Consider the following 26,252-nt stretch of genomic DNA (forward strand, 5'->3'; position numbering starts at 1 on the left):
ACTCCACCCATCTTATCCTCAAAGCAGAATAAAAGCAGTGATAAGAATGACCAGCTGGTTGTAGGTTATCTGTTTGTTTTTCCTCAGAGATGCTGTTATCATGTGTCATTGTGTCTGCTTGTTTTAAAGTGTGAGGTGTGGTGTTCAGTTACAAAGGCGTTTCAGGGCTTGTTTAGGTTTGGACAACGGCCGGTCACTGACCCGCATCAGGTCTGTTTATGTCAGTGGTTCCCAACCTTTTTGGGCTCATGACCTCATTTTAACATCACAAATTTCTGGTGACCCCAAACATTCAAAATGGACACTTTTTTTTTTTTTTTTGCTGAAATTAATTTATTTTTGATTATGCAATGGATGCTATACTCTATTGTAAATAAACATTAATTTTAGACGACATTCAGTCTATATAATGTATATTATTATGAAAACAACAGGAAGCAGAAAAGCCAGGTGGCAGAAAAGTGGCAGAAAAGCCACTTTACTGCACAAAGTGAGAATTTTATTTTCCTTGGTCAGGATATGTACAGTCAGTCCAGCTTGGATTTACAAGGCTGACAATTAATACTGAACAAACAATTACTCAAACTATGAATTATGAAAGAGCTGCAGCATCTTAAACTGACCACAATGAACATTTGAAAGAAGATAAACAGTACCACAGTGCTTCAGTTTCAGACTCACAGTTTGTCATGTCTTTTATGGATTGGGATTGTCTCTGTCAACTCACCATATATTTTTTAATAGTAAGTTGTTGTTGTTGTTGTTGTTGTTTTTAATTAATTACTAGAAATTTTAGGTGGACCCCATTTGAATTCCAGGCGATTCCACATGGTGTCCCAACCCCAAGGTTGAAAAACATTGGTTTATGTGTCACTGCTTCAGTAGGTCACACAGTGATTGACACATGCTGAAAGTCATTCTGCTTTAGGGTAGTACAGGTTTAGAGATTGTAAAAGTAAGTCTGTTTTTATTTGGTTACTTATCAAAGGTCAGCATTAGTTTCGGTCTGAGATTACACAGAACCACGTGCAGTTTTGTTTTCCCTGGAAAAACCTAAGACCAGTGAAAACATGGAAGTGAGAAAGTGTGTGTGCTGACAGGGCCAGGAGCTGCTTTATCAATCCCAGGAAGCCTTGCTCCAGGAGGCAGGAACAACAGCCACTGGCTCAGAGAGAGGGGACTTTCCTCCATCCTGCTCTGTTAGGATGCAGAACAATGACCAAATTACTCACACATACAATGACTACTGGCTCAGATATTTGGTGTGTGCTCTCAGCAGGTTGCACTTTGAGCTCCGAGCCCTGTGATCTCTGCTCCCGAGCTGTTTTCGGGTAGCGTAACCCTCGACCTCTACCTTCTGCATCCAAGAAGGTCTGATATTGAGAGTGACACAGGGGGGATTAAAGCTAAGAAAGAAGCAAAAGAGTCTCTCTGATCTGATGCTGTGCGAATACAATGAATGCGATGTGCCCCACTTGTCTTTGGTTTTTTTTATGGGGGGTTAGATGAGATGGTTCGTCCTCTCCTGGTGCTGCCCTCATTTTTCCTTCCCTCCTCTGCATCGGCTTGTCTGTCTCTCCCACCTACACACTCCTGTACCAAACACCGACCTCATGTTATCGCACTTAATCATTGTCTACCATGAGTTTCCGAGCGTCTTGTCACCGTTTCTTTTCAACTCCCTCTGTTTTCCGTCTAATTTCTGTCATTTGCGTCACCTGCAGCGCTGAATGCTCTCCAGCTCTTGTGGCGTCCCACACTGCAGAGTGAGGGAGGAAAGAGCAAGGCCCAGTTGGAAGGAGTGAGAGAGACTAGTCTTGCAGCAGTAATTGGTCAGGAAGTGGGCTGCTTGGATGTGCAAGCTCTTCTCTCCCTTACTCCCCCCCCCCCCTCTTCTCCCAGTGGGCAGTCAGTTCTGTTGCATTTTGCTTCCATCTGTTCCCCCTCTCTCTCCTTTTTTCTCTGTGTCTTTCTTTCTCTGTGAACTGACCTCGCGGAGGTGTGGACCACGGACCGGGCTGCCTTGACACAACCCCAATCTATCAGACCTGTCACTGTTTCTTACACTGTGTGTGTGTTTTCAAGTGTAAAAAACTTTTTTCTGAGCCTGGACATGGAACTAACCTGTGAAAGGATACTGGGATACCAGCGTCTGAGGAAAGGCTAATCGTGGGAATGGTCTCTGTGAGGTGAGTGGCAGGTTGTCACTGTGTTTGTGTTACAAAACAAAGTGTTGCCTCTGTTTGTTGACAGGTTTAATTTGTAGTAAATGGGATGTTATATTACTAGTCTGGCTCTCACCACACACTCAAACGTCATTGGACAGAGGTTTCTCCCCTTTTAAAAATCCAGGTCTTTATTTAATCATAATTGCAGAGGCTGATTCCACCAAACCCAGTCTGACCTTCAATTACTCAGTCCAGAGTCTCAATTTAGTGTAACTTTGATGGCACCTTTGCCCACTGATTTAATTACACAGCATGGCAGACTGTTGTAATTAGATCAGTGTGTGTTTAGGTGCTGTAGTCACTGACGACTGTACCTTAACGGTAATGCTGAGACAGTGGAAGACCACAATAATAGTACTTTGACCTTTCTTCACATGAGGGGATCAACCTGCCTTGTTTATTTACGTCTCGATCCAATTTATAAGAAGAAGTTTTATTTTTTGTTTGTAATGTAGAGATGCACCATGTTTTTAGCAAAAAAGGTGTGATAATGAACATTAGAATCAACAAAATCAGGATTACAAAGTCATTTTATCGTATATGATATATATTATAACCTGATATGTCTACTTTAGTGTTGGTGTATGTGCACACACATCATCTCCTTTGTGGTGTGTCCTCATTCTGAGATCTCTAAATGGAGCACCAGGCTTCTGAGGCGAACAGAAATGGATGAACTAATTTGTTGTTGTCCTGTTTGACTTTAGATTTGTGACACAATCAGTGGCCGAACTTAATATGGTCACAGTCTTATAGCTGGTTGCGGATCAGCTTGTAAATATTCTTCTGGTCTTAGTTTGTCTTCAGACATATTCTCATGACATGAAAGTAGTTTATTATAATGAGCAACTACGCAAACATTTTTGATATGTATCAGTGGGCTGGAATTGGAGTATCTTTGCTCGATAAATGCTATGTATATCCTCCTGAGACCCAGCAATGCATTTTTGTCCTCTGTAGGGGACAAAAGTTAGACAGTTTTACATAACAAATGCTGTCTATTGCAAAGGACATTCCATTAAAAAAAATAAATAAATAAATCAATAAAAATTTTAAAAATGTATCTGAAAAAAGTGTTACATTATGCAGTTTCCAATCAAGGCAATTGTTTAACGTAAAAAACTAACATTTTCACTTTCCTGGATCTCAGGAGGATGTGATCACAATTGGAGACAAACTGATTTACTATTTCTATCCATACATGGTTTGTATGTGCTTAGAGGGTACTGCAAAAGCTTGGAAATATAAAGTGCATATTTTCCAGTTTTAATTAATATTTTGATTGCATAAAAAGCCTTTTGCTGTGGGATATAATCCAAGCATGCATATTAATTAGTGCATCTGCTGTATTATGGAGATTCATTAAATCTGATGCAGTATTTTAGACACATTTTGTAAACCTGCATTAATACCATGTAGATACTATATTAATAGCGGTCATGTTTCCCTAATGGGAAAAAGTCCCTCTCTCTCCACTCTGCTGGTCTCCTTTCCTGGAGCGAGACCCTCGTCCTGCATTTTAATCTGAGGCCAAACACAGCTTCCTCCGTATTTCCGCCCCACATGCTCATGTACTCACTCAACACAATAACTCTGTAGTCTCACACACACACACACACACACACACACACACATACACACATGCACGTACACACTGATAGATGACCAGTAATGTCTGCTGTATGCTCTCTTTTCACACAAGGAAAATAACTGGTCACTTTGCATCTTATTTCATGTAATCCCAAAATTCTTCGCAGCTCACATGCCTATGAATATTCAGTTCTAGGGTTTGACAATCGTCATTCCTGAGCCACCTGTTTTTCTCGGTTCCTTTGCTAGTCTTCATCTCCTCCTCCTGATGACTACTGTTTATCTGCATCTGTTAATGTACAGACCAAACCTCTGCATTGTTGAAACCTGACATTTCCTATTGTAAATACTTTGCCCTCACTGGGTGCCACCCTGCTCTATAATTAGTTCCTGCTATCATCATTGACCTTGTTGTTGTTGTTGACGTAGGAAAAGCAGTTTTTTTTTTTTTTTTTTTTTTTTTGCTCTGTCGCTGTTATTGTTTAGTCTGCTGGAATGGCGAAGACGCTCCTTGTCTTCCTGGATGATACCTCTGCCTCACCGGCCAATTTTGCGAGATCTCCGCTCTTATATAAGCTCTAACCTTTTGCTTCGGTCAGATTTCTGGCCCGGCCAGTGCTGGAAATTCCTGGAGCTGTCCTGGCACTGTGAACAGACTGCTCCTGGCTCCAGGGAATCTGGAAATCGTGTAAAATAAATCTGGAAAAACGAAAATCACTACAGGGTTTACAGATTCAATCAGGATTGTTATTTCTACTCAAATGAAATGAATGTCAGGACATGCAATGTAAGACTTTTTTCACTGGTAGTTATTTCCCAGGTATGTGTTCATGATTTATGGCCTGTGATGATCTGAAAAGACAAGCAAAGTAAAGGTGCTGCACTGCAAACACCATCTGGCTTTACTTACTAATATGAAGCCTGTTCAAAGTTAGGTCTGAAGTGAACTCATCACTCAGAAAGAGAATTAACACCTAAGAGGTTCTTGGTGACTCCCAGGTGGAATAGTCATCACAAAAACAAACAGATCTGTGCATGATATGAATGAAAGTTTAAGAAATATATACAAAATTATTCACAATACATGCAGTATACAGCTGTGGAAAAAATCATAGGACCACCCTTGTTTTCTTAAATTTCCTTTTCATTTTAATGCCTGGTACAACTAAAGGTACATGTGTTTGGACAAATGTAATGATAACAGCAAAAATAGCTCATAAGAGTTTAATTTAAGAGCTGATATCTAGTCATTTTCCATGGGTTTTTTTTTAATAATAACAAAAATCTGGTAAGTTCTTACACAGAGGAGCTAGTACAGGATTGAATAACCATTATTTTTGATGACTTTTGATGGTCTAATAATTTTTTCTGCGACTATTTTAATATAATATTTGATTGTTAATGTACTAAATCAGTAGTCTAAAAAGCATGTTTTCCAACCTTAATGTCCAATCATGGGACATATTCCCCAAATAAAACAGTGTGTTCCTCTTTTTTGCTAAACAAGTCAGTAAATGAATAAATCAGATTTTTTCTGGAAAGGTCCAGTATTTGCAGCTGAAATCCAAACGCACACGTCCTCTTGTGGTTTGTGGATCTGTGTTCCGAGTAAAACTATCTATCCACAAATGATGATCGCTGTGATATTATATGATTCAATACGACTGATTGGATATACTTAAAAGTATCTGCATCTGAGATCAGAATGGAACATCAAAAATATTTATTTAACCATTTTTACTGGATGAGAAAAGACTAGGAATGTATCCTCACATGGAAGAAAATGAATATAGATTATAGCATGACTGGAAAATGTATTTATATTATATTATTAAAGTACATTTATGAGCCTTTTTTGTCCCAAAAATCAAACACGATCAGACATTTCTACTCTGACTGGAGACTGGTCGACATATACAGGGTGGGGAAGCAAAATTTACAATGAACATTTAGTTGTTTTTTCTCAGCAGGCACTACGTCAATTGTTTTGAAACCAAACATATATTGATGTCATAATCATACCTAACACTATTATCCATACCTTTTCAGAAACTTTTGCCCATATGAATAATCAGGAAAGCAAACGTCAAAGAGTGTGTGATTTGCTGAATGCACTCGTCACACCAAAGGAAATTTCAAAAATAGTTGGAGTGTCCATAAAGACTGTTTATAATGTAAAGAAGAGAATGACTATGAGCAAAACTATTACGAGAAAGTCTGGAAGATACTATTAAAGAAGAATGGGAGAAGTTGTTACCCAAATATTTGAGGAACACTTGCGCAAGTTTCAGAAAGCATGTGAAGGCAGTTATTGAGAAAGAAGGAGGACACATAGAATAAAAACATTTTCTATTATGTCAATTTTCTTGTGGCAAATAAATTCTCATGACTTTCAATAAACTAATTGGTCATACACTGTCTTTCAATCCCTGCCTCAAAATATTGTAAATTTTGCTTCCCTACCCTGTATACCAGAACAAATATCTACAAAATTAATCGCTGACCATTAAATTAAATACACACACATTTCATTTTTAATCTAAGATAAGATGAAACTTTATTGATCCCATAACGGGGGAATTCACTAGTCAGGGTAGAACACTGGGCATGCAGCGTAAAGACTGAAGTCCCATCAAGAACTTTTTATATGAAACTTGAGCAACTATCTGATGTCTAAAATATCATGAAAGCCACAGTTAATCGGCTAGATAGACTGATCACCTATCTGTAAAATGGATGCATTGGATTAGTATTAAAAGGGGTCATATTTTGCCAAACCCACAATTAGCTTTTTTAGTCATTGGTACATTTATTTGAGTATTTGTTAAGCCTAAAAGTTTAAAATAGTTTGAATTTGAACCCTCCAGGTGCTGCAAAGCTATCTTTATATTCATTTTGGCAAAAATCAAGTGGATTTCTACAACCCGTTTTTATTCCTGCTTAATTTGTTGCATCTGGAACTAGTTAGGTCACAACATTTGCACATATAAGGTCAAGACTTCCAGCGAACTTTTCTCCAAGTATGACATAATTGTTTGTCAGCAGCCGCGGTTGTAGTAAAAACTGAAAATATGTCAAAACTTCAAGCCAAATGGCTAAAATGTTCAGTTGTTGGCTGAACGGGACAGAGCAACCCAGCCAACAACCTTGAGGGGGTGGGGCCTGAAGTGGCTCATGTGCATTTAAAGGGCCAGCACTCCAAACAACCTTTCTGGTGTCATTATTCAGAAATATTGTTGAAGATGGACCTGTGGAGTTGAATTACTGAAGAATTCAGACCCAAATATAGCATTTACGGTTTATGTAGACCACAGGGGAATGTTTCAAAATGCATAATTACTTTTAAAAAAAGCAAAACATCACGAAATTTTCTTTTCACTATGAGTGCAGAGTGTTTTATTGCTCACTAGATAAAAGTGCAAAGTTTTATAATGTGTTGTACAGAAGGCGGAGGATGAATATCTAGGTGTGTGAGGATGTGAGATACATGATTAACATCCTGTAGCTGGTTTCACACCTCTGTTCCGATTGAAAATTGGCAACAGTGATTTGTCATTAATAGCCTTTAAGTATATGCCAAGCAAAAAAAGATACGTGTAAATGAATAAAACCTTAAAGTTAAACGCACAGTGCATTATGTTGAGAAACCTGAGCATAAAACCGATTTATTTACAAAGACCGCTCTGCAGGGAAGCTTTTAAGAAACAGAAAAAGGGGGAACTTTACATCAAGTAGTTAATGGAGAGCTCAGGCTTCAAGAACAAAGACTTGAGGACTTAGTGACACTTAAAGAATCAATGTGTGTCTTTGTGTGATATGCACGAGTGTGTGTGTGTGTGTGTGTGTCTGCAGATGATCCATCTCAGCAATGACAGAGAAAGACAGGGTCACAGAGGGAGGGGGAAACTGTATATGAATGACCCCTCCACCCACAAACTCCCTGTCATTAGTCACAGTCTTTCTCATTTTCCAAATCCGCTTCTCTCTGGGTTTTCTCAGTTTACTCCTCCATGAGCTCTAGACGTTTCCACAGAAACGCAGGCCTCTCTTTTAACAGGGGACAGCTGAGAAAATGAAGACGCTGTCAGGCAGTTTGACACAGACGCAGACTTCACATGTGAGGACGTTACTGACAATTACATTCATTTCCTGGAGACTTACCCTAACCTTAACCCTAGTCTTCTTCCAAAAATGTGGTGATCTGGGGTCCAGCGTTTCGGTCTCCACAATAACCCCACATCATGACAAAGCTCCTGATTTGGAAACTCCACAAATATAAATATAAAAAAAGGCACACAGTTGGTTTGTGTGTGTCCAGGGGGTATTACATTGATTCACATTCATTTCCTGGAGACCCCCCCACCCTCACATGTCTATCCATACCCCTAAACCTTAAAGCTATAATATATACCTTTTCGCTATTGAAATATCTAAAATGGTGCATGTTATATGTTGCATTTACTTGGATACTTACATTATATGAATACTTCCCAACAAATTCAGAGAGATGCTTTTGTACATTATGGCGGTGCGGTGGCACGGTGGTTAGCACGTTAGTCTTACGGATTCTGGTTTTGATTCTCAGCCTATTTATGTTGAGTTTACTTGTTACCTGTTTACACGGGTTTGTTCCGGGTCTTCTGGTTTCCCCTGCCATTAAAAATGGGTATATATACATTAATATGTGTCATATGTATGTATGTATATGTGATAATTAGGAGTGCTCTGTGCTAATGCTAATGCTAGTTACTGTATATGTATTCGGATGGGTGAAATGCAGAGACTGAATTTCTCTGTGGGGGTAATAAACCATCATAAAAGTTTTATATCTGTATATATTTAAAAATTGAACTTGATTAACTTTTTTTTTTTAAGAAAAAAAATTAGGCCATACAAAATATAAAATTCCACACTTTTAGCCAGTTATCAATACAAGTACACTGAAAATATGTGGACAATCTCAAACAAAACAAAACATAAAACAATAAAGGTGACACCAACAATACACATATACACACAGGGTGTGATTTGTCAAAAAAACTGAGGGTTGGCTGCGTTTTTTTTGTTTTGTTTTGTTTTGTTTTTTGTCGGAGGGGCAGTTATATACATGGAGGTGCGGTCTAGGCAAGGCACATTTATTTGTATAGCACAATTCATACACAGGGCAATTCATAGTGCTTTACAAAAATAGAAAAGAGACATATTAAAAACACAATTATAATTAAAACATAATCAATAAAACATAAATAATAATCAATTAAAACAAAGTAAAAGGTCAGAGTGCAGATAGAACAGTTGAACAGAGCTGTTTTCAGCCTGGACTTAAACATTGTCACAGTAGAGGCCTGTCTCGCATCATCAGGAAGACCGTTCCAGAGTTCAGCTGCATAGAACTGAAACGCAGCTTCACCCTGTTTAGTCCTGACTCTGGGCACCAGCAGAAGACCAGTCCCTGAGGTTCTCAGGGTCTGAGATGGTTCATATAGGACCAACATGTCACAGATATATTTTGGTGCTAGACCATGGAGAGACTTATAAACGAGCAGAGCTGTTTTAAAGTCTATTCTCTGAGCCACAGGAAGCCAGTGCAGAGATCTGAGCACAGGACTGATATGGTCGTACTTCCTGGTTCTAGTCAGGACTCGAGCAGCAGCCTATAGTCAAGCGGTCTATAACTAATGTAACTTATGTGGGTGTGAAAAAGTGAAATTTTACATACTTTCAACGTCCAACTCCTGGGTTCTGTTCCTCTATTATACAGCAGATCTTACATGAAATTTTCACAACTTCTAACCTGTATCCACTGGACACACAAATGCTGGGCCCCATGAATTTTTTCACGTTTACTCCCACCTTTACGGCGCCCCAGTGCATGGGGATATTCGGGAATTCTGAGACTGCCGACAGTTCAGTTCAGGTGAACGTTAGTGCCAGTGATGTAGGATATAGGTGTATGAAAACTGTCACAACCTGCCTGTTATTTACATTGGTTGGCTGTCTCCCTGAGGATGAAATTCATTGAGCAGAAGTAGGTATGTAAAAACCAAAGGGGTGGTTGCCCCCCAATCCCCCCCAACAAATCGCACGCTGTCTGTACGGTTACAGCAGTCATTACTGATCACTGAGTCAAATTCTTGAACTGGATACGTCATTAACCTGTGTAGGAAAAGTCACGGGCCCATTTGTCATTGTAATCATCTACTGTATTTAACAGTCTGTATGATAATCTTTCAAAAAAGTTATATAAAAAAGTTATATTTAACTTGTGTAAGATATTATGCCAGATGATATGATGTAATTATCTCCTTACATTGACACCTTTGAGTGGGTGGGAAGTGAATATTTATTCTCTATTTTGATTGATGTGTGTGAAGTAACCAAATGGTCAGTGCAAGAATCTGAGCAACTTTGAAAAGGACATATTGTGATGAGCATCAACAGATTGCCTGACTAAAAGGACAGCTGAGTCTCAACCCACTCAGAGTAAATGCCACTATTCATTTGTCTATCACTAATGTCATTACTTAACTTCACATTACTTGTGGATATTTCATTGGAATGAAATGACAATCTTCACTGCAGCCACCCCCACCCTATGGAACTCGCTCCAACAAAACATCAGGAACTCGGACTCAATACATAACTTCAGATCACTTCTCAAAACTCACCTGTTCAAACTTGCATTTTCTTGAGCCCCTTTGTTCTTTTTTTTTGTTTGTGAAGCATCTTTGAGTGTCCTAAAAATGCGTTATATAGGTGTGATGTATTATTATTGTTTACAATCTGAATGTACGTCACTAAATATAATGTGAAGACTGGAATGAGCTAAACCTACTTTACTCCTGATCATATATGAACCTGAGATTACACGCATTACATGCTGAGATGGACCATGTTACTTACACTGACTGGCTTGCATAGAACCATATAATTGTATCATTTAATGTCGAGGTACTGTTTGTTTTGTTCTTTGTTGAGGTTTTTTTGTTTTTATATATTGCTGCCGTCTAGGTTACTGACTTTGTATCTTTTCATATATGAAGGCATGTTGTGTGTATATATGTAACCTGTGACTGTAAAAAAATCAACAAAATAAGTTGGGGGGGAGGGGGGGGGGACTTAATGTGAAGAAAACCTTAGTGCATTATGTCAACTGTAAACTGTACACTGCATAGATTTTCATCAGCAATAATGGTAAAAACTCTAACTCCCATGATCCCACACGACTGCATGTCAGGATTTGATACAAAGTAGGACAGGCCTGAATGCGTTTTTTTTTTTTTTTTTTTGGACACTAGTGCTTTAACAGTTATTGACAGCAAATATTCAAAGCATCACATGGCGTACAACCCGCTAAAAACTAAAACTAAATGTGTTCTAAATGTTTAGTGCAACTCACGTCTCAATGGCAAGAAGCAGCACAAATAATTAGAAACATTTGACACATGTTGAATGACACCTGGTCTAAACCATCAGAAAATTAAATGCAATAAATCTCATATTGTCTGAAACTTGTCTTTTTACGACTATACCGTCGCAAAAAAAATTATTAGACCATGAAAAGTCATCAAAAACAGTGGTTATATAATTACGTACTAACTCCTGTGTGTATCATGTGACTAAAACAAACAGAAAAGATGACAAGGAATACCTAAAAGCACTGTTTTGTCAGTACAATCTCATAGTTACTGATGTAAGAACTGAAGTGATTTTGGTTATTATCAAGAAAACCATAGAAAACGAATTGATATCAGCTCTGAAATTAAACTCTTATGAGCTATTTTTGTTGTTATCATTATATTTGTCCAAACAAATGTACCTTTAGTCGTACCAGGCATTAAAATGAACAAGAAATTGAAGAAAACAAGGGGTGGTCTAATAATTTTTTCCGCAACTATAGGTGTCACAGTGTTGACGACCCGAGATAACACGATAAAGATAAAAATGATACAACAGAACATACTGTAGAGCAATGAAATATGGCAAAATGAGCGTAACAGTCTCACTAATGATCCAGACTCTCCGCAGGTCAAACAGTCATTCAGGGGCATCTGCAGCCGAATGCTTTCCAAAAATATGGTTAAGTCCAACATTATGACTTTAAAGCGTCAGCAAAGACTTCACACAGAGTTCAGCAGGTTAATGTGAATGTACCGGACACGATTAGTGCTGACTGATTCTGAAGAATTACTGGAAACAAACTGAAATAAACCTGCCAGCTTAGCACACTAATGCATAGACAGTATATTACACACACTGCAGGGTAACTAACAGGCTGAGGATGGACCTTACATCTTAATCAAGATAGGTTTTATGTGACAAGATGCACCACTATTAAGTAATTATAAAGTGGTGGGGATTTCTGCAGGATTACGTTATTGTTTGTCACTACAGTGCTTGGTGTAGTAAATATCTAATGACCACATATACATTTCTCAGTCTCTGTATTACAGTGTGGATATCTGTGAAGTATGTACAGTTGCAGAAAAAATTATTAGACCACCCCTTGTTTTCTTCAATTTCTTGTTCATTTTAATGCCTGGTACAACTAAAGGTACATTTGTTTGGACAAATATAATGATAACAATAAAAATAGCTCATAGGAGTTTAATTTCAGAGCTGATATCTATCCATTTTCCATAGTTTTCTTGACAATAACCAAAATCACTTCAGTTCTTACATCAATAACTATGGCATTGTAGTGACAAAAACAGTGCTTTTAGGCATTCCATGTTTTCTTTTCTGTCTGTTATAGTCACATGATACACACAGGAGTTAGTACTTTGTTGCATAACCATTGTTTTTGATGACTTTTGATGGTCTAATATTTTTTTTTGCGACTGTATAGTAGTAAAAACACAAGTTTCAGTCAATATGAGATTTACTGCATTTAATTTTCTGATGTTTATTGTTTATACAGATCCCCATTAGCTTCCACTATAGTGGTTGCTACTCTTCCTGGGGTCTGTTACAATACAGATGCGGTTACAAAATACATACATAAATAAAAACAAATTTGCAATTCATTGTTATCATCAGCCAGCTAAACATTTCATCTCAACACATAAACCGTAAAACATTTAGACTTTTATCTCCACAGCAACCTGGACCAGGTTTCATTCAATATACATATGTCAAATAATTCAAATTATTTATGCTGCTTCTTGCCATGAAGACAAGAGTCACACTAAATATTTAGAACACATTTAGTTTTAGTTTTTTTGTGTGTGTTTTAAGGCTGTGCACATATTTCCTGTATTTTCTTGTTGTATGTAAAGAAAAGAGAATGAAAAAGAAATATGTACGCTCATTTCAACCCAGCAAAAACAAAGCTAGAGGTGGCCTAAAACTTTTCTGCGGTAAAAAAATTTAATGTTTATTAATATTGAAGTGGATATGCACCTGCCGCACATACGTCTTTTGTTATTCTTTTTATTGAGAGACACATAAGTCAAACCTTAAAATAACTGTCAACACTCTTGATTTATAGTATGGGGACTTCGTTTTTATTCCCACAAGTGACCGTAGAAGCAGATTTATGTCTCCATTACATAATGAATACCCGGACCACACACACACACACACACACACACACACAAACCTCTCCATATATTGCAATAACAACCATCAAATTAGTCCTCCACCTCTTCCCTCCTCCCTCTTAGACGTGCTGAAGTGGTTTGGGACAGTTTTTATTTCTGATTGCTCACACACTCACACACTAAAACATTTTCAAGAGGCTGTGGGCTTTAAAGTTGGAGTTTACAATGCTGTTAGAAAACAAATGATTGTGTGTGTATGTATGTGTGCACCAGTAAACGCTGAATGGAGTGTGTTTGAACCCTGTGCCCTGCTCCAGTGTTTGCACTGCCTGAGTGTTATGAGGAATGGAGTGGTTTATTGACAATAAGCATTTTCTTCCCTCTCTCCCTCCCTCTTCTTTTTTCTCTCTCACTGTCTTTCCACATGCCACTTCGCCTTGGTGATGAATGCTTAGTTATCGCCATAGTTACCACCACACCACCACGACCCCCATCATCCTGGCAACCCGACAAATGCTCCACCATCAATTCTAAACTGTGGGTACACGTATGAAGGAGTTCAAGAGTCTGTTTGTCTGCATGAAGGGTCTTAAACTCTTACTGCCTTGTTATAGAGTGTTGTGATCATACAAAGGGGGGAGGGGGGGGGGGCTGCTGGGAAAAGTGTTTTCTGTGTGAAGAGAGATGACATGCCAAGAAATGACCCTGAAGAGGTGATGAGGAGGAAAGTGGGGACCCTTTGCTGCACTTATTTGAGGGAAAAATGGAAATTAAATGACTATCTTGACAGCGAGAAGTGTTCAGAGACAAATTAAAATGGTCCAATAGAACTGAAATGACCTGTGATATGTTTTCACTCTTTTCTTTTTTTCTCTACCCCCTCGGTTTATAATCCATCCATATATCTGTCATCAATTTGTTTCTGGAGTAGAACTTGAAAAACATCCAGTATTTTCCCAGGAAACTTAGTACAATTGGACCAGTTCTGAGTTGCAGTGGTACTGTAGTGGACTATTGTGTGTGTTGTAAACCCTTCTTGTCCATTTGCCATCATTTGGTTTCAGCTGTCATGAGGGTTAAACGCAGAGTATGTAACATTTGGCTTTTCCTTTCCACTCAGAGAACGCAGGAATGAAAGCAGTGGTCGAGCGAGCAATTGGCTGAATGGCGAGAGTGAGCAGCATAGTGAGAAAAAAACCTATGAAATAGAAAAAATTAAGTATTATTTCCTGATTCTGTCACAGTGGGTATATTCTAAAAACAGAAATAAACACATCCACTCCATTGCAAAACTTTATGGGAATGTTCTAGATGGGTGCTTCTATGCAACTGGGTACATTTTGGTATCTGGCACTTTACCAGCTTTTTAGACCCAACAATAAAAGAGAAATTTAGACATATTTCCCCCCAGGATGTACCTAATGATGACCTCAGTTAAATGCAAAAAAATTCTACCCTTGCTCTGAGCCATCCCAAAATTAATTAATTTTTAGTAAAATATTGGGGTCAAAAATATGACCAAAATTGGGACAGGAAAAGCTACCTAGGTGTCAGTGCATTTGATCTGAAAACATGGCTGTAAATGGTCTTATATAGCGCTATAAATAAAGACATTGTTAAATTTGTCAATCCTAGTGGTTTTTCTAACCCAGACTTGCGGGTTTTTCATGAATCTCAGTCTCATTCCAGATTTTGTATGTAATCCATTGTCCACTTGCATTACAGGCAGAACCTGCCCAGTTAAACACATGTAAATCGCAAATGATTTTGCAACAGTGGCCATTTTTGTGAAACACTCTGCCTTGCATAATTAGTTCAATTCCTCAAAAGGAACCCGTGAGAGAAAAAAGAGATATTAAAGAAAAATAGTGGCGTGTAATTTTCGTGTCCTTTTGACCGTGTTACATGTGGATTTCTGTATTAAATATACTGTAAAATAATTTAAAAATGTGTTTTGTCTGAAAAATAGTTTCTTTTTTATCTCAGTAAGTATTTACTTTTAAAATAGAGCCAAAGTTCTTCCAAACTTGCTTCATAACATTAGTCTACATCTGGTTTGAATTTTTAGCCCCTCTGTCCTGTTTTTAGGGACCAGTTTCATAGAATCACCCAGATCCAATATACAACTAAAGCTGTCTCTCTCTCTTGCAGCAGCAGGCTTCCAACGAATAATATATAACATAATAAAGTGGTGGCAGATAATCTGGGATATTCACAACATGCTGATAGGGATCCAGACTCGCTGCACTTTTGAAAGTTATGCATGGGTATCTGTGATCTGAACATGTTTCAAGTCTCACATCATGACATTACAATGGCATCGAGACACAAAGTTCTGCAGGTTTAAGTGAAAGAACACTTTAGTGCTTATAGACTCGTTATGAACAAACTTTAAGAGACATGCTAGCTTAGCCACAGTAATGTGAGTTAAAGGAGCTGCTGGGCTGAAGACATGCATCTAAACAACGGCAGATTGTGTATAAAGAGCTGACATCCCGCCTCTTCTGGTTGTGCCTTATTGGACCCTTATTTTGGATTATTTTTTTAAAAATTGCATTGCAGTTAAAGGTGAGAGACAAGACATTTTTTGATTCTCTTTAAATTATGCGTCATTTACACATATTTGTCAATTTCACAGGTAATTTTACTAGTCGAGAAAATGGCAGTTTGTGATATAATTACTGAACTAGAGTCCAGAGTCTGAAGATGTCTGCAGCTGCAACATGACAAGAGTGTAGTGATTTTTAACCCCCCGCCCCCCCCCCCCCCCCTTTTTTTTATTTATTTTTTTTTTTTTATAATTTATTTTATTTTGGAATAACAGTTTATATTACAAAGCATAGCATGTATAATATCAGGAGCAGTTTTGGACCCACTGCCATGCACATATTTTATAAATTTTAGTAACTTTATACATATTGATTTTAACCCCTTTTAATACTTTTCACCTCCCTCTTGAAGATTAAGGTCAAATGTACCCACACAGTGACTGTTAAAGTAGAGGGTTGTGTGCCTGTATGTAAATACGCCACCAGCATACACAATATAATGCCTATATAGTGTGTTTTAGTGTAGGGAAAATGTTAAGTTAACATAACCCGTCACAATGATGCAGCCTTCATCACAGAGGATCATTTTATTTCATATGTTGTTTATTGGCTGTTGTTGTTTTTACTTACTTTTTTTTTTTTTTTTTTTTTTTTTTTTTTTTTTAAGAGTTGAAATCCAAACTTAAAAATCAGGGTGATATTGCTTGAAGAATTTGGATTAAACACTTTCAGACAACTATTTTCATGGGATATGTACTAGTAAACTGACTTTTACATGTATATTATCAGTATTGCCCCTTTTAAGACCTTTACCTGACTTCCCAAATATTAAAAATTGTAGATTTTTCCCCATTTTGTATAACCACAGAATGTATGGCTTTAAGTTTTGGACTGTTGATGGCATTTGGACAGCATGATTAATGAACATATTTACATTAATCTGTCATTCTTAAAGGAAAAACACATCTAAAATGAAAGTTTCTAATGGAAGTTTTTGCGTGCTGTATGAAACTTGTAGCCAAAACATAAGGCTAATCCTTGATTGTAGAGATATCCACACCCTCATCGTCGCGCTTTAATTCCCTTTTCAAAGCATGTGTCTACAAGTGTTAGAGCTCATTTTGTCATATTCAGCAAATGAAGAACAGTCGCGTTTCGCTGTCTTGGTCGATACTGTGAAGTGGGAGTGGGAGTGGCAGTTGGGTGGAGGCTGTAACCACAGGGAGGGCATCAGATAAGCCAAAGCTGTTGCTGTAAGGTTTCTGTCATCAACAGGTCGTGCTTGGCTGAACCGAGGAGTTTAGAGGGTCCCTCTGTGTGTCTGCAGAATTAGAGGTGCTCATTATGGATGGTCTGTGAGCGAGGGAGGGATTGGGGAAAGAAGGGGGGAGGTGGACGGTGTTTGGATTCAGAGTTTAGGGGCTTCGTGGGTCAACGGACCCTCAGACCATAGAGGGAGAGGGGGCATGCCTCTTAGGACCTGGTCTGTATGTGTGAGTGTGAGGATAGTCCAGGGGGTCTCTATTATTGTATTGGCATGAAGAAGAGGGGGTTGTCAGTGGGACCCCATGCTGCTGGGACCAGTCTCTGTCTTGAAAGAGGGACGACAAATAGCCGACACATTTGCTTTAGTGAGTGAGACTGAGGGTCTATTGTGTCACGTGTGTCGTCCTCATGTAACACAAGACCTGTCTAGAACTAGAACTGTTTCAAGAAATTATACATAGCATCGTTTAGAATGACGACCCCGACATGGAGGCCAAGACCCCAACAAGGTACAATATCTTGAAAGACTAAATAACTTTGAACAAAGATCTACCAATTTTGTGACTCCACAGCAGGGGTGTCAAACTCATTTTAGTTCAGGGACCACATTCAGCTAAATTTGATCTGAAGTGGGCCGAACCAGTAAAATAATAACATAATAATATATAAATAATGCCAACTCCAAACTTTTCTCTGTTTTAGAGCAAAAAAAAGTAAATTTACATTATGAAAAGGTTTACATCAACAAACTACCCTTTCAAAAGATGTGAATAACATGAACAAACTGAAAAAATAAGTGTAATTTTAACAATATTCTGCCTCAGTTTATCATTTCCACATGTACATTATAACTTATAGATCACAGTGGATCTACAGATACACAAAATATTTAGTAACAGGTGAAATATTATTAAAATGGTACTTACTTCTCTTTTAGACATTTCAGGTTGTTCATATTTGTTCAGGTTATTCACATTTTTTGCAAAATTATACTTTGTTTTAGTGTAAATACATGAGAATATTCACATTTACAAAGAGAAAAATTAGGAGTTGTCATTATTTCTATGTTATTATGATAGTATTTTACTGGTCTGACCCACTTGAGATTAAATTAGTCTGAATGTGGAACCCGAACTAAAAGGATTGTTAATATCTTAGTGTAATTTTTGCATTTCATAAATTCATCCCAAGGGCCAGACTGGACCCTTTGGTGGGCCGGATTTGGCCCCCGAGCCGCATGTTTGACGCCTGTGCTCTACAGTATTAGACTGTTAGAAGGAATATGATTGAACAAGGATTTGAAAAAGCTATGATTTATATGAAAAGTGTATTTAGGATGTACCTAAAATGTAACTTATAAGAAGCAAAATTAAAACATTGCATCTTCTGGTTGATGGACTGAAACTCATCAACATCTAAATATGTGAAATGATTCTCAACTACGTTTTTATTATTGAGTCAAAACACAATAATATCCTGTCAGAGAGCAAACTTTAATTGACTGCCATTCCAATATTTATTTCAATATAAGGTAGCTCCCTGTTTTGGATAATCCCTTATGGCCCAACTAAAGGAAAAATGAATTTAAAAGTAAAAATGTGGGTCATTTAGCAACACTAATCTGTCAAATTGTCTCTAAAATGTCCCGTCAGAGAGATTTCAAATACCGTGTTTTGACCCCATTGCATTTAAAGGTTTCATAAGCAAAACTTTTAGGATCTGCCCACTTTGAGTACATTTAATTTAACTAATTTGCTAATAAACCGTACTTACAGATCTCTCCACTCCCGTTTGTCTGTCTGTTATTCACACTCTGCAACAAACTACCTGTACACATTGTCTTTAAACCTATTGGGAGGATAAGTGATTGTAATCTTTAGGTGTAAACATGTCTGGCCTTGGGGTCTGGGAGACTGGGGGCTCTGGTCATAACAATCCTTTATCTCTGTGTTGATCCTTAACGTCTTATCCATAGACTAACCAGTAAAAAGGCTTCCAGATCTAAAATGTATAAATGACAGTACGAGGTGACTCAACAGTTTGTCAAGAAGCCGACCACACTTCCACTTTTATTTTCTTTTTTATATTATCAAAACCAAAGTACCAAAACTCAACTAGCATATCATGAATGTCAGCAATAGGAGAATTATGGGTAACATCAAAGACCTGGTAAGGTACTATTTATTCACAGAGAGAGATGTGAATGAAATTTAAGTCGCTGAACAGTAAGTTAGCTTTGTCATTGAAGCTGAAATCGGGCTCTTATCCACAAATAAAGAATGTTTTAGGGAGAGATTGAAAAATCATTATGGTCATCACTCAATTTGTGCACATCTGTTGTTGCTTTATGTAATAAACACGCACATATAACATTAAATATAGGTGATTGTAGATGGGTGTGTCTATGAAACTGGTCCCTAAAAACAGGACGTGGGGGCTAAAAATTCAAACTAGATGTAGACTAATGTTATGAAGCAAGTTTGGAAGCACTTTGGGTCTTTTTTAAAAAATAAATATTAACTGGGATAAAAAAGAAACTATTTTTCAGACCAAACACATTTCTATATTATTTTACATTATATTTAATACAAAAATCCACATGTAACATGGTCAAAAGGACATGAAAATTACACGCTACCATTTTTTTGAATATCTTTTTATTCTCTCATAGGTACATTTTGGGAAATGAACTAATTATGCAAGGCAGAGTGTTTCACAAAAATGACCGCTGTTGCAAAATTATTTGTGATTTATCTGTGTTTAAATGGGCAGGTTCTGTATGTAATGCAAGTGGACACGATGGGTTACACACAAAACCTGGAATGAGAATGAGATTCATGAAAAACCTGCATGTCTGGATTAGAAAAACCACTAGGATCATCAAATGTAACATAGTGTCTTTATTTATAGCAGTATATAAGACCATTTCAAGCCATGTATTCTAGATAAAATGAACAGACACGTTGGTAGCTTTTCCTGTCCCAATTTTGGTCCTATTTTTTACGGCAATATTTTATTAAAAATTCATTAAGTTTGGGATGGCTCAGAGTAAGAGTATAATATTTTTGCATTTATCTGAGGTCATCATTAGGTACATCCTGGATGGAAAATGTCTAAATTTCTCTTTTATTATTGGGTCTAAAAAGCTGACAAAGTGTCAAATAGCAAAATGTACCCAGTTTCATAGAAGCACCCATATGTATAGGAGTAAGACCTACAGTAGATGCAGTGTTGTGGTGAAGTCTTCATAATGTCAAGAGCACACAAACCAAAGCAGTGTATGACTCAACTTGTAATATTTGCTCAACTTCATGATAGATTAAATCCTCTGCATCTGCTTCATTCAATATTATCCATCTGTCAAATGACACATCTGGTCTGTAGTTGTTTTTGTGTTGATTGTGAGATATTTTGTAAAATGAGATTTTTTTTAATGGACATGGTGTAAGATATTTGCTTAAAACTTCGTAGTAGGTTGTCAAACAGGTACTAGTCAGTTTTAATAACTACTTGACAAAAAGCAGGTCATGGCGTGTGTTTTAACAGTTTTGTGGCGTGAAAGTGGCCTTGGCAAAAGTTTGAACCCTTCCAGTTAAAAATAGCATCCCATGCCTACGTTCTCACCCCTCGGACATTTTTGTGCACTCATTCTGTCTGGCTTTTCTCTGATCTGGTTGACAATGAGCGGTGCAGTGTCTCACAGTGGACGAGTCGCTTTTGTTTGAGCTGGCTCCCATTGATCAGCCGCAAAACCCCCCCCCTCTCCTCCTCCTCCTCCTCTATTCTTTGTAAAGTGTGTGTACATGTGTGATCTCCAGAGTTGTGCACTAGCAGCAGTGGTTGAGCTGCCCGCTGGGTTGTTACTGCACACACCTTTTTAGACGGAGCGAAAAGTTTGGAACGAGAGGAGATACAGAAATGAAACAGGAGGAAGATAAAAGAAGGGAAGGAAAAGGAGAAAAGTGGAGAGGAGGCACTTAATGTGGAACTCCCAGCTCCTTGTAATTTGCTGGGGGAGAGAGGGGGGAGGAGTCAGGGGGAGGGGAATACCCAGCAGGGAGGGAGCAGTGGAGAGCAGAGGCCATTCACTCTGACACACACACATGCAAACATACACATGAACACTTTTAGACGCACACACATGCACACAGTGGATGTATTGGCACAGGAGAGAGGGAGGGAGTGTATCAGTGTGAAAGAGAAGCAGACAGAGGAGAAACAAACTTAGTGAGAGAACGAAAAGAAAGATCAGTGTGTGTATTAAGAGTGTGTGTCCAGGAGAAAACACAGCCTCAGAGTGTGTGTGCTTCTGTGTAGAGTTTATTGGAAAAGGCTGCACGTTTGCTCCCAGGAGAAAGGGATTCACAATGACTGGAAGAACGTGACGGATTTTTTCGTCAGTCAGTGCCGGGGAATATTCTTTGGAATACTTTTGGATATGTGACCTGATCAGGAAATCCTATTTTTCTTCAGACCTGTGCTTCACATATATAAAACTCAGTCTCGGTACTTTAATTTCTGTTGAAGGAGAGCCAAACCACAATGCCTACCGGTAAGCAGCATCTGTTAAAATGATTATATTTTCAATGAGCATGTCCAAATTATAGACGCTTATATGAGGTTTTTTTTTTCCAGAGGTGAAATGATTCTATGATGTGGTGGGACTGGATTTTGCTTGCTTTAAGGTGCTGCAAACCTCATCAAAGGGCTTTAAACTACCGGTTTCCTGTGTTCAGATGTGTTTTTGGTGAAATTAAAACCTCTTTTTCTGTATCTTTTTTAAAATCCGATATCATATAAAAGTGATTCTTTTGCAACAGAATCTGACCTAACTTTAGACAACAGCAGGGTCTCTTTAGTCTCTGATGTTTTGACTGCTGTATCGGCTCTTTGCTGTGGCGTGTGTGATATTTTCTCGTCAGCTGACAGCGCCGTGTGAAGTGTCTCTGCAGTGTTCGTCTCTCGGCAGGGCTGTTGTATGGACAGCACCTTCTGGTTGTTTTCTCACTGCTGGTGTTGAATGGGGGCATGTTTACTTTCTCGCAGGCTTGGTGGGTTAAATTCCCAAAGGATGCTGAGATGGTGTACACTGCCTCTGCTGTTACTTTGCGCTGCGGTAGATCAAAACTTAACATTGTACATGATTATATGTTATTTTATATCACTATGAAATAGAAATGCATGTATAGCTCACATTGCAAAACATTAAGGCAGATTTTTATGATTGTTATTCCATAACACCTAATATTAGTTCTTTATTATTCTCTGTAAGCCACTTATTAATGCTTAATTTTACATAGTGGAACATATTCTGATTTTGATTTAAATTTGGACACAATGATCACTATAAACATTAGAGTACACCATATTTATTATGTTAGAATGACAAACTTATAAAACTCATATACAGCAAGACATATTAAGATCATAATCCATGTGCAACAGTTTCCTTATTTACTATCAGTCAGATGTATGTCAGAGGTGATTGAAGAAACCAGACAAAAAATAGCCTTTTAGATGTAGAATTTTTTTTATTTATTTATTTATTTTACCTTTATTTAACCAGGAAGTCCCATTGAGATTAAGAATCTCTTTTGCATGGGAGACCTGGCCAAGGTAGTAGCCATACAAAGAACACAGACATGATACACAATTAACAATAAAACACAATAACAACTATTCAACCATAATGACATCAAGAAAAACAGTGACATTCCTCCTTCACTGCATTCTCCATGGGATAGGCATTAATAAATGCTTTATAATATATAATAAAGAGTAGATATTCTGCTAAGCAACCAGTTAATGGTGAGTAACTTAATATAAAGCCCATTGTGGTTTTCCTATGATTTTAAGCTCCTTATATCTCTGAAAGCAAACACATGTGTCAGTTTATTCCTGCTGGGTGTAGGTTTGACTGAGTGTTGAGATGCCATTCTGCAGCCTGTGACCCAAATTAGGGCCTTGAGGGTAGCAGTTGGGGGGTGGCTACAAATGGGAATAGAGCATATAGAGGAGGGGGGGAATAATTACTGTTTAGAGCGAACTCTTTGGTTTAGAGGTTTAGAGGTGCTAGAGACAATGGACCCTTCCATCCTCCTCCTCCTCCTCCCACCCTGTGAGTCCATTCCTCTGGGTGGACATCTGCCCCCCATCTTGAGGACTCACATGCATGGGGGGCAAAGCAGGGTGGGGGCAGGTCTCTTTGGAGTAATCTGTGTAATATCCGAAACAAATCAATAGTTCTGTATCTCATTCTTGTGCATGCTTCACTGTGCCTCTCGGTGAATGTTTGCATGTGGGGGGGCACAGTTATTTGAGCTTCAGGGGCGATTCGCTGGGTGATGAGGTGGAAGCAGAAAGTCCGGTGGCAAAGTTTTTCCCTGGGCTGAAACCCAACCAGGTCGTAGAACGGGGCTAGTGTGTCAGACTCAGAGGGAGAGCAAGGGTTTGCATGGGTCTCCAAAGGGTGGGTGTATCTGAAAATAGGGTGTTGTAAGTTAGTGGGTGGACATTTTCCCACAGGGGCTAAACACCGGTGCTGTCATCTAACAGCTTCTAAATTATGCTGCACATTCCGAGCTCATGTCTGCAGTGTCAATCTTTTATTCCCTCAACTATCACACTTTTAAACTCTGACAGCAGCCATTTTAGTCATTTTATATGAGATTTTTTTTTTTTATGTTAGCAGAACCAATAGTGTCTTTTAGTCTTTTAGTTTACATTGGTATTTATTGATTTTTTATTGTTGATTATTTAAATACATTTATTCGTAGTTGCTTCCAATGGTCTTGTATTTGTACACTGATTTATTTATGTTTGTCACATTGCACTTTGGATGTGGGCTGATGTCTGTGGTAAGCTGCAAAGGAATTGCTCGTATGAGATAAATAAAGTTTTCTGAATCTTAATCTCTACATGAACACAGCTACTTATATCTCATAAACACAATCTGCAAACAAATGGTGTTAATGTCCTTACATGCAGTGTGTGATTACACATCTGCATCTGTAAGGGTTTTACTTTATCATGAGAAAAAGCCATTTGGTGCTAATTAGTCTGACATCTGTATGTGTGTTTACTCTAACCATGTTTTGTAGGGCAATAAAACCCACAGGAGTCTATTAAGTAGCTTATCAAGTTTAAACCTCACTTTTTTTTTTTCTTTTTTTTTTTTTTTAACCAGCCATGACATGTGTTAAAATGTTTTGGCTTAATTTTGACAGACAATGTGCATGTTGCTCTGCACAAGCACAATGAAAGAGGGAATGTTTTCCTTCTGCCTCATCTTGATTTTCTCCATCTGTCCTCCTTAACATCTGCATTGTAACGTATGTCTGTGTCAGTGCAGTTCTTTGTTGATCCAGTGATAAGCCCCCTGTGTTCGCTCGCATCCTCTGCCCTCTCCGTGTTCCCCACCTCTGCCCTCGCTCTTCTTCTGTCTCTGCTCCTCTGTGGTCATTTGGCCGTGGTGTGAAATCCTGAGTGACACTTTAAGGTTCTTAGCGTCAGTTGGGATCAAGCCTGCGTCTCTATCAGAAACAGAGACTGACTTTAAGCAGATACGACAGAAGATGTAATGCTGTAACTAAACAGTTTGCTTAGTGGATATAGTGGATAGGTTAGAGATTTTAAGGGTTAAAGTACTACAAAGGGGAGGATTCAAAATGAGACGGACTGAGTGGGGAATGGAAAAGAGAGAAAGCAAAGGAGTGGGTGGTGTTTGACCTTTGGCCTTTCCTCTCATCTTTTCTTCCTACTTTCATTCCTTTGGGTCCTCTCCTCCTCATTTCTCATTCTCCAAATCCTCTTCTACTCATGTTTGCCTATTACGTTATGGCAAAAGGACAGACACAAACACCAATTTATTTAAAAATCTTTACCTGTAGTTTCTGCTTAATAATGGCAATCCACTAAAGAATTTAAGCCTCATCACCCCCTGAATGGAGTTATTCATTCATATTTTCAGTTCTCTATGGCTATGTTCAGACTGCAGCCAAATGTACCCCAGATCCATTTTTTTTTGCCAATGTTTGACCTGTATCTGACCTGTTAAAGACACTTTGAACGGCACAAATCCGATTTTTTCAAATCCCACTCAGGCCACTTTCATATGCGGTCCTAAATCCGATACATATTGGATATTTTGCAATGCGACATCAGTCTGAACAGCCAGGTCGCATTTATCCGATCTTTATGTCATTGAAATGTGACAAACATCATGATTCTGCGTCCCAGGAGGAGCAGCAGCGCAAAAAACAACAGCCATGGTGGAGGATGGAATGGAAAGTGGGCAATGGAGGGTGTAGAGAAACTTTATCAGTGCCACACACACACCGATACAAGATGCCTCCATATTTACTTCTGTAAACAGTGCGTGTTGCGTGGTCATGTATTATGTCAGGACCTCTTTTGCGCATGTGGGTCACTTCAGGGTCACGTTCAGTTCAGACTGAGAACTGAGAGAAGTCGCATTTAATTTGTAATGTGAACGAGCACACAAAAAAAATCGGATTTCACAAAAAAATCTGAGTTGTGCATTAAGACCTGCTGTCTGAACGTAGTCTTGGACTCTTAAAACTGTGAAGTCATCTACAAACTGCATGGTCTGCATAACATTAACACTTCTGAAGTCTTAATCTCATGCAGAAGTTTCAAATGCATGTTGCAGCACAACAAGAAAAATTACAAACAACTTTGATTAAAGGCTCCATGAGCTGTGTAGAGTATATATCTACATCAAGTCCTGCTTGGGAGACAAGTTGCAGTCTTGAACCTCCAATTTTTGTATGCGTCAACACATTTCCATATGAAGGTTTGTCTACTGGCCTTTGTTACGTTTAAAAACATCGTATTTCAGGAACAACTTTACAGTGTCTCACAGTTTGGCAAAAACATTCACATTGACTCAAGAATAAACCCCATAATCCAAGACTTTATGTGCCATTTCAGGAAGTAAATCCCACTAAAATCCTGTGTAATACCATAAAATACTAGTGTGATGACAGTTTCTATATGAAAGGTCAGAGGTCAGCGAGAGAACGCCATGTCAGGATTATCTTGAGTTTTGTTTTGGT

At 38.3% G+C, this 26,252-nt stretch overlaps 1 protein-coding gene across 2 annotated transcripts in view; it reads left to right on the top strand.

The window, feature by feature from the left end:
- Window positions 1-1,935: 1,935 nt before the first annotated feature.
- Window positions 1,936-26,252, top strand: part of LOC115415333 (pleckstrin homology domain-containing family G member 1) — a 72,602-nt gene continuing 48,285 nt past the window's right edge. The window contains exon 1 of one of the 2 annotated variants that reach the window (XM_030128865.1): window positions 1,936-2,189. Coding sequence is in view for 1 of the 2 variants with exons in the window: in XM_030128863.1 (XP_029984723.1) it covers window positions 21,718-21,727 (10 nt within the window). In the remaining variant the exon portion in view is untranslated. Of the gene's footprint in view, window positions 2,190-21,279; window positions 21,728-26,252 lie in introns of those variants that run through there. The other variant, XM_030128863.1, reaches the window with a different exon arrangement.

Source organism: Sphaeramia orbicularis, chromosome 24 (assembly GCF_902148855.1).
Source record: "Sphaeramia orbicularis chromosome 24, fSphaOr1.1, whole genome shotgun sequence".
Lineage (NCBI taxonomy): Eukaryota > Metazoa > Chordata > Actinopteri > Kurtiformes > Apogonidae > Sphaeramia > Sphaeramia orbicularis.